The 9,345-nt window shown below is 30.4% G+C and overlaps 1 protein-coding gene across 1 annotated transcript in view; it reads left to right on the top strand.

Annotated features, from left to right (window-relative positions):
- Positions 1-820: 820 nt before the first annotated feature.
- Positions 821-9,345, top strand: part of LOC106475097 (cell division cycle 5-like protein) — a 29,908-nt gene continuing 21,383 nt past the window's right edge. The window contains exons 1-3 of the mRNA XM_013935793.2: positions 821-1,022; positions 5,169-5,272; positions 9,019-9,180. Of these exons, the coding sequence (XP_013791247.2) occupies positions 978-1,022; positions 5,169-5,272; positions 9,019-9,180 (311 nt within the window). The 5' untranslated portion in view covers positions 821-977. The remainder of the gene's footprint in view (positions 1,023-5,168; positions 5,273-9,018; positions 9,181-9,345) is intronic.

Raw genomic sequence — 9,345 nt, 5'->3', positions numbered from 1 at the left:
AGTACGTCTTATACACCGAAAAATACGGTAACTAAAACTTCATAGTTGAACTAAACGATAGAAGGAATAATAAATGAACAGTAAACAAAACTATAACAGAATAAAAGTAGAATTCGCTATCTCACAAACCGAACGAAAATGCTGAAATAGGCATTAGGCCAAAAAGGGAATGAGTAAAATTGGAGACATTTAATATTTTCCCTATGAGTTCAGTTATCATGTCTGGAATACATGTTGAAGGTCTTTTTGTAGATGGTCCTGGGTTCCGGAGTTGATTCATATTCATTTATTTTTTAATGTCATGAATTACAAAAGATGCCCTCATCTTAGAAATTATAAATTTTCATTGTTGACACATCTTTATGATCTGGATATATGAATATCTTGCAATAGAAAGGGTTATTACATACGCTTCCCAGAAGTGACCAATTTTGACTGACATCACGCCAAACAATGTCAACTTATAGTTCTGATAAAATCCTTTCCACCACGATTGTATATGATATAATTTTTACTAGACAGCATAAATTTCAACTTTATTAAAACTAAATAAATATTCAGATATTTATAATGTAAGGAAATCGAAAGTACTCTGGTAGCGGAAATTTTGAGAAAATGAGATAAAAACTTAACAAATAAATTATAATTTTCTAAACAATTTGAATATAGCTCTTTTACAGGCTAAAATGGGACTAAAACTGAGATTTATTTTATTATTTTAATTTTCAGTAAATGATTGAGACAACAATTTTGCGTTATTTTTAAATTCGGTTTTATAATTCGTCATTTTTATACAATTTTAACATACCACCATTTTATTTTCTGATAGGTAGTTTGTTCGGGTAGTAGTAGTCGGTGTTAGGCCTAACCTAAGCAATACGATATATGTATATATATGTGTGTGTGTGAGTATATTATATAATAAGATCTTAAGATTGTTTTCATTTTGAGGAAAGGAAAGCAGTGAAATAAGAAAAATGCCACGAATAATGATAAAAGGTGGTGTTTGGAGGAACACTGAGGTGAGTGGTTGTTTTATTATTATTAAAAGAATATCTATAGATTTTCGTACTTTGAGTTGATAGTTGCCAGTTTGCACTATCAGTTTCACTGTATCAGTTGTAGACCTTTCTAAATTGTTTAATTCATCTCTTGTAAACATTTAATGTATGATGAAGATTCCTTCTAAAGATAAAATGTAGTTTAATTTAAGTATGATGGGTTTTGCTGGAATAACGCTAAACTTACAACAAGATTTCCACTATGAGTTATCAAAACATTTATTTAATATTTTCATAGCATTGATTTAGAACTTTGAAAACATATAAGAATTTTTATTGCTTTTGATAACATTAGTGAGATCGTCATTGTCCTCAGTTCTTATGAAGCATCATATGTTCAGTCTAGAAGATTTGTTTTATCTTTTAGCTCTACTGCAATTAGTTCTTCACTTATTGAATTAATTCCATGAAGTGCTGCTTCAGTATTATGTATTCTTGGAATACAGAATCTTTATCAAATACATTATTTAAACTGCATAAATGGTAACTCTAAAGTTTAAGAATCTTCAGTAGATTGATGGATTAAAGATTTGAGTACCATCTTGACACTTCATAGCAGTGGCTTAGTTGCAAATTCCTTTAAGTTATTAACTATGGAAAATCCACAGTATTATTCTAAACTTTAAGTTTTTTCCACTGATTGGGATTCTTAACGTAATGTTCAAAGACAACAAGGGACTCGGTCAATCTAGACTATCCCATCCACTAAACTAAATTAGTAAAAAAATCAAAGCTAGTCCTTATCATGTAAATACTTAACAAGCCATCATGTAAGCTCCCTTAAATTAAATGCATCTGCCACATCTGAATGCAAACCATTCAAAGGTCCAATAACCCAAGTAGAGAAAAATAAAACTGTTCTAGCTGAAAATGACTCCTACCGTGACAAAATTTGTATTTGTGTTTACTAGTCTTACCATTCTTACCATCAAATAAGAAAAGAGATGATGCATCAAAAGGATAGCAGTAAAAAAAGAAAAACAATTGCCATGAATAATGATAAAACAACTTCAGAGATCACAATTTGTCCTTGTATAACAACCATTCCATCCCAGCTATCATCCTAGTATCCCTCCTCTGAACCCTTTCCAAAAACTGAATGTCCTTCCTTGGGTAAGGATCCCAATATTCCAGATATGGCCTAACCAATGATCTATACAATAAGATTATAACCTTCCTAATCTTGTATTCAGTAATTCTGCAGATACAACCTAAAATCATACTTGCCTTACCAATAGCAAGAAGACATTGCTTGGATGGGTTAAGAGATTTATCAACCAGAACATGATGATCCTTTTCTTCCATAACACTGTTTAGGCTATTTCCATCAAAATATACTTGTAGTGTAAATTATGATAACCCACATACACTATCTTACTATTTTGTAATTAAAAACTATCTGTTGTTTATGTGTCCAATTCACCAAGTAATCTAAATTTTTTTATAAAGCAGCAGCATCCTATTCACAGCCAGCAACACCCAGTACTATAATATAATCAGCACATTTAAGTAGCTTATTATCCATTCTGTAATTTATGTCAGTGAGGTAAATCAAAAAGAGCTCAGGTCTTAACACTGAGCCCTGAAGTACTTCACATATGATATTAACCCATTTTTACCAACCTTCTGCTTTTTTATCCAGTGAGACAACTTATCCCCTACACTTATAAAGATAATTTAACATCTTCAAAGATATTTGATAGCTGTGTTAAAATCGTTTGTCCCAGCTAGAAACAAACAACAGGTCAGATTCCACTTCTTTGCTGCAGTAATTTTGATCAGTTTAGGTGTTTCTGTTATGCTATGGAAATATAGAATGTTATCTAGTTTTGTAGTATTACTTATTGTTTGACCATTATACAGAAACATGATATAGTATTGGTTTACATATGCATTCCACAAAGTATTAGAATCTTTCAATAGGAGAGTTAGTATCTATAAGACTTCAGTTTAAAATGAAACAACTTATTTGCAATGGTAATTTCACGGATGTTAAATCCATTACATTTAGTTGTTGCTAAATTTTTTCGTACATTACTTTGTGAGGTTTCACTGAGACTTTCATAGAAATTTAGGAGGTTCATTTTAATGCCCTCACTGGGATCAAATAAGGTATGTATAGGGGAAACATTTTCTATGTTTTGTGATTTGAAGCATGTGTTGTGAAACGAAAGAATTTGTTGCTTTAACTTCTTATACAATTTGCTCAATACTATATATGGTGCAAGTACACTTGTAACATTCTTATTCTTTTAGCTTTTTTGCAATGCACTGATATTATGGTAGTTTTTCAAAACTTATTTTGTAAACAAGGTCATTTGAACAATAAATACATTGATAAAAAATTCTGTTTCTGCTGCTGTAACTTCACATCGTAACTTGTTTCTTCATTGATCCTGAGATACTGACTTTGATGAATCAAATGTTTTTAATCCCAATTTATTAACTAAATGGCTGATGTGTTTTTTAACATAATTTATTTCACCATGAGCAAAGCATACATATTCATGATGGATGTTCCAGTGAAACTCGAACACATTTCCATTTATGGATCTTAACAATTTTGGTTCATTTTCCTACAAGTTTAAATATTTGCACAGTCTTTTATCTTGAGAAGGTTTTGTCATTGAATTTGGTGTGGCAATAATGATATTAGAAAATTGATCATAAATTTACATAATATCAGTGAGATGAGAAAATATGTCTACAAGAATACTAGTACTTATTACAAAGATAAGCAACCTACTGTTATCATCATCTAAAGATGTTTAAAGACATGAAATTGCTTTTCAAAAGAACGTCGTGAACACCTAAGATCAGTTAAAAACAAAACCATTATGATAATGATCTACATGTAATTCTCTAAATGTTCCTGAGACAAGGTATTTGGTACGAAACTTAAAGACAAATTACTTTATGGTCATCAAGTGAAAACCTGACAAGATTTAGATTCAAGCCTGGATCATTCAAGATAAAATGAAGACCATCATAACAGCATGAAAATACTACCAAAGAAATGTTATTTGAACTACATGAAGTAGCATTAATAGTGATATCCTGAGTGTAAATTAAGGTGTCCATGGCAAAGATAACTAGCTACTTTCCAGAACTACTGTTCACTCATTAAGAGAATTTACATATTGTGCTAGTTGAACTAAATATTGTGTTTACGTTGTAAGCTCATGTAGAAATACACGTGCAGATGAATCTATCAACATAAGATGGTTTTTAAAGTATTATTATAATTTTTTGGCTCATTAATTTGATGGTGTTATAGAGGAGGCCATACTTAAAGAAGTAGTTAACTGTTTGCTCACACACTTTGATAGTGTTCAGCATTTTCAGACTGACCAATGACTACTGTTCTGAAGATAAGTCTGAACCCATCTTGTCACTGTGGAAAGTATGCTGAAAGAAAATATATGGTCACATACTTTTTGTGAAAAAGAACTTCAGTTTTGAGCATGATTTATTAGAGCAGTATGTGTAGTCTTGGTCTCTTGATTGTAGTAAATATTTTTTATTCCTTGAATTTCTATCATTAAAACAAGTATTAACAGTTGCTCTTGTGTTTGCAGAAGAGTAGAAAAACAAGTGATTTGATTCATATGTTCAAAGTTTTTAATGGCATGAGTAGGTTTCATTTAAGAAGTCTAGTTTGTGAATGACAAAAGATATGATGGTGACTTCAATATCAGAAATAATAAGTAAGTTTTGTAAACCTATTTATGTCTTGAAATTCTCAACTCATCTAAATACTTTGAATTATAATTGTATGCTAATAGTGTGGATTACTATAATTTTTGATAGTTACATGTGTAAAATATTCAAGGTTGTATATAGTTAGGTTTAACTTCTATATTTGGAAGGTGATGTCAATAGACTGATTGATCTACTTTCACTTAAGATGCATGTTAACCAAACTATATTGCTTACAACAGAAATATTGTTTACTTTTGTTTCATATATTTTTATAGTATTTTAAAAATGTCATAATCACTTACTTAAAGATACATCTTCATATAAATTTTAACGTCTCAAAAAATGTATTTCATTTAATTGTACTTGTTGAATTGAGAATTAATTTTTTCTTTCATTTTTTTAAAGGATGAAATCCTTAAGGCGGCTGTTATGAAATATGGAAAAAACCAATGGTCACGAATTGCTTCTTTGCTTCACAGGAAATCAGCAAAGCAGTGTAAAGCCAGATGGTATGTATAACATGCATATACATATATATGCAGAGCCAGCTCAAAGAACCCACTGCAAAATTTTATATGGGGGGTGGGAGGGTAAATATTGTAAACATTTTGGAAAATTTCTTACAAGCAAAGAGAAGTGGGATATTTATGGTGAAAGTTTGTGTGTAGAATTTAAATTAATATCACATTACATACTGGCAAATTCAATACTGTGAAAATCAAATTAAAGAAATTTTTCCAAATATGTTTATTGCTCTAAGAATTTTATTAAGTTTGCCTGCTAGTGTGGAAAGTGCCGAAAGAGACTAGAATTAATAAAAACATTCTTGCATTCCACAATAGGACAAGAGAGATTAAATGGTCTGGCAATAATTTCTATAGAAAATGAAATGGTCAGAGAAATTAATATGGTCAAATTAAGGAAAAGCTTTGCCATCTTAAAAGCTCGTAAAGTTTCATTTTCTAAAGACTAATCTTTGTTTTTTTATATGTATTTTTCTACGATGTAATATTTTTGTACTCTCTATTCTGAATTTAAAAACTTACTTAAAATTTTTTAAAGTACAGAAAAATATATAAAAACCTGAAAAGGGTGCAGTTTTTTATTTTTACACCCTTCAATTTTTGAACTTGAGCTGGCACTGTGTACATGCTATGTAACATATGATAAGCTCAAGCAAAATGTTTATGCCGAGTTTTTTCTAGTGAGTGTATACATATGTACAAAGTGTTTTTTGTTGTTTTTAAAATTTTAATCCAATTTGGTTCAGTGGTCAAAACATTTTGACTTGTAAATAAGATAAGTTATTTTAATATGTTTGACCATTGTAACTATAAGCAAAAATAAAATAGTCATTCTGATGGAACATTTAGGGTTTTCATTAAGAACTGTCTGGCAGCTGAAATGACTGGTGCAAGACATGTCTGGGTCAGTTTAAATTCCAAAATTCCAAAAATAAAATCAGTAAAACAAGAATTTCTGTAAAAAGAAAAAAAAATTATCAAGTTTCTACTAAAAACATAAATTCCTATTTTAAAAACAGTAACAATTTCATTTGGTACCTGCATTGTAGTTTTGACTCTGTCCCATTCTTTGTAGATTATCGAGTTGAAACTGGCATGCAGGGTTCAAGATTATTCTCAATTTATAATTTTCAGAATAGTTCATTTATTTCTGTTCAAGACTTTGTATTATGTAATTGATTTTTCACGAAGAAGCACGGGTAATTTCAGTTAAATATGAAATGATGTAATTAAAAACAGTTTCTTCTGCAGTTGTTAATTAACAACAGAAATTGTGTACTGAGGATTCAGGTAATTACATTTATGTGCTGAAATTGATGCAAATTTGGCATGATCTTTATTCCAATTTAAACTAGGAATTTCACTGGTCAGTGAAAGAGTAATCTTGTTTAGGTAAATGTGTTTTTCTTGCAAATTTTTGCTTAATCATGATCAAGTTGCAGCATGGAGCCAAAAAACAAAAAGAAGAAAAAAATTAAGATAAAAGGGTTTGACATTTTGTCACAGGTTTCTTCTGACTGAAGCTGATGAAAACAGTTTGAATTCTTCCCCAGTGTTTCATTTTTTCATGCATGCCAAGGGCAGTTGAGCTTATTTTGAGCTATACCTGTAACAAAATATATACCCAACAACCTGCTTCTGCCTATTTTTAGCTCTATTAGTGAAGGACATGCATTATTGGAGCCCATTTTTGGTATAACGAAAACAATTACATTATGAAATTCAAATCAAAACTTCAACCTTTAAGGTGTGACGTATAAATTTCTGATGCTGATTCTGGCAATCATCTTAAAATGCTTGAAGTACTGTACTTTGTATTCAGCATTTTTCTTGGTATCTTGATATCTTGTTTCATAGCACTTCATGTTTTAGAGGTAATAATCATTACTTCAAATACCTTTTAAATGTGTATTAATATCTATCATCTCATGCTGTAAGGTACGTAAAAGATGTGTGTAATTAGCAAATTTTGTTCAGTAACTCTGCAGCATTCATGTACAAGAAGGCATAATGATATTGGCATATGTAATACTCCTTGTCATAAGGAAGACTGTTATATGTCCCTGAAACAGTCAAGAACACCTTTTATTTATTCCAGCTTCCAAGTAAAATAACCTGAGCTTATAAAAATTAAATGCTATTTTTTTTATGACCTGTTGCTTTCTGATCATGCATGTTTGGATATGTATTTGAGTTTTGTGCAAAATAACATTGTATCATACAAGATGTATAGTTTGTCACTTCTAATGAACCTTTCAGAATGCATCTAAACCAATAAATAGTCAGTGGTCTAGAGAAGAAAGTGACATTTTGGCATGGAAATATTCGACTCAAAAAAGCCATAAAAAGTGTTCAGAATGCAGAATTTTGCATCTAATGTTTAAAATATTTATCCCATAGAAGGGCTTCACCCTTTTGTTGCTCACATGCCATACTCTCATCTTAGCATTGGCCTCCTAAAATGTTTTCAACCTTCTAGAAACAAAGTTCTTGAAAACTCTGACCATTATGACTTAAAAGGCATCCTTATTTACATAAACACATGTAATAAATAGTCAAATTCTTCTCTTACATCATATTCACAGTACTGTTATTGTTTTGCCTCATTATGCTCACATATGTTTGATGACTTTGACCCATCCTCAATTTGTATTGCTTAGATATTTTGCTACGTCATAATAAACACTAGTTAAACACTAGTTTGAACACTTGAAACTGTAGATTTGGCAGTATGTTTAATTATGAGCAACCGTTTGTTACTTTTTTAAGTAGTGGATTTTATTTTTGGTTTTCAAAAACAAAACTGTAAAACCAAAGTATTCTTACGCAGTCACTTACTACATGAAATTATTGGTAGTGGTCAAAGGTACTACAATGACTTTTTATAGGTATGGTATGGAAAAAATAATTTTATATCCAACACCACCCTCTAAGTTTCTGTCAAACACATTGAAACTAATGTTGAATGATTTGGTCTTTTTTTTTATTATTTCACTGAGATAGTAATTGAACACCAGCTTTTCATCATTGATCTTATCACTCCTCCTTTAGCATTGAAGAGTGTAGCATGCAGGTGGAAATCAAACTGAAGCTGATAAATGTATCTATGGAAACTAATTTTATGTTTTCAAATAACAAAAAAAAATGTGCATTTAAAAGATGTTTGCTTTCTAGCCATACAACTAGAAATCCAATAAGTTTTAGACATTTAGACAATGCATTATAGTAAGTACTTTCAGCATAACCGGAAGTCGATATATACTACTGTAATAAATTAATATCATGTGATTAGTGTACATGCATTGCAGTTTAATTTTATGTGACTAACTAAAATTTTAAAAAGATATATCACAATAAGTAGAAAACTTCAGTGGTAACAGATAATGCACTAGGATGAAATAGGAAAATCAGAACAAAAACTGGAAAATGATGATTTGTATACGTCTGGCATAGATGTACCATTTTAATAATTCTTTGGAATAAATGCTTTTAATTTCTTGAAAACAAGTTTTTCATTTTGGTATTTATATCAAAATAAAAAGTAAGTTAGTGCTTAATGATAAATTGTTGACATGTTAAGGTCTTTATCTTTGCTTAACACAGTAACTAGTTTGTTCATTTAAAATTTTGCTTGCAGGAACTTGTGTAAACACCTCCTATTAAATGAGACTTAAATATAACAAAGTTTGTTGTTTAGTTTCCTAATACTCAGTGTTTTTGTTTGTTTGAAGGTATGAGTGGTTGGATCCTAGCATTAAGAAAACTGAGTGGACAAGAGAGGAAGAAGAGAAACTTCTTCACCTGGCAAAGTTGATGCCTACGCAGTGGCGAACCATAGCTCCCATTATTGGACGTACAGCAGCTCAGTGTTTAGAACATTATGAGTATTTGCTGTAAGTATCAGAATGAATAAACAGTGTGTAACCAAACAAAAAGAAATACTTGACTCTTCCCTGGTATTGTGTATGCTATATTCTATATTAAACATTGCATCTTTTAATTTAAGAGAATAATTACATTAGGTGTGTAAAGAAAGAAAACATGTCTACTATTTGTTT

Source organism: Limulus polyphemus, unplaced genomic scaffold (assembly GCF_000517525.1).
Source record: "Limulus polyphemus unplaced genomic scaffold, Limulus_polyphemus-2.1.2 Scaffold8075, whole genome shotgun sequence".
Taxonomy (NCBI): Eukaryota; Metazoa; Arthropoda; class Merostomata; order Xiphosura; family Limulidae; genus Limulus; species Limulus polyphemus.
This window is presented reverse-complemented; position numbering and strand designations above follow the sequence as displayed.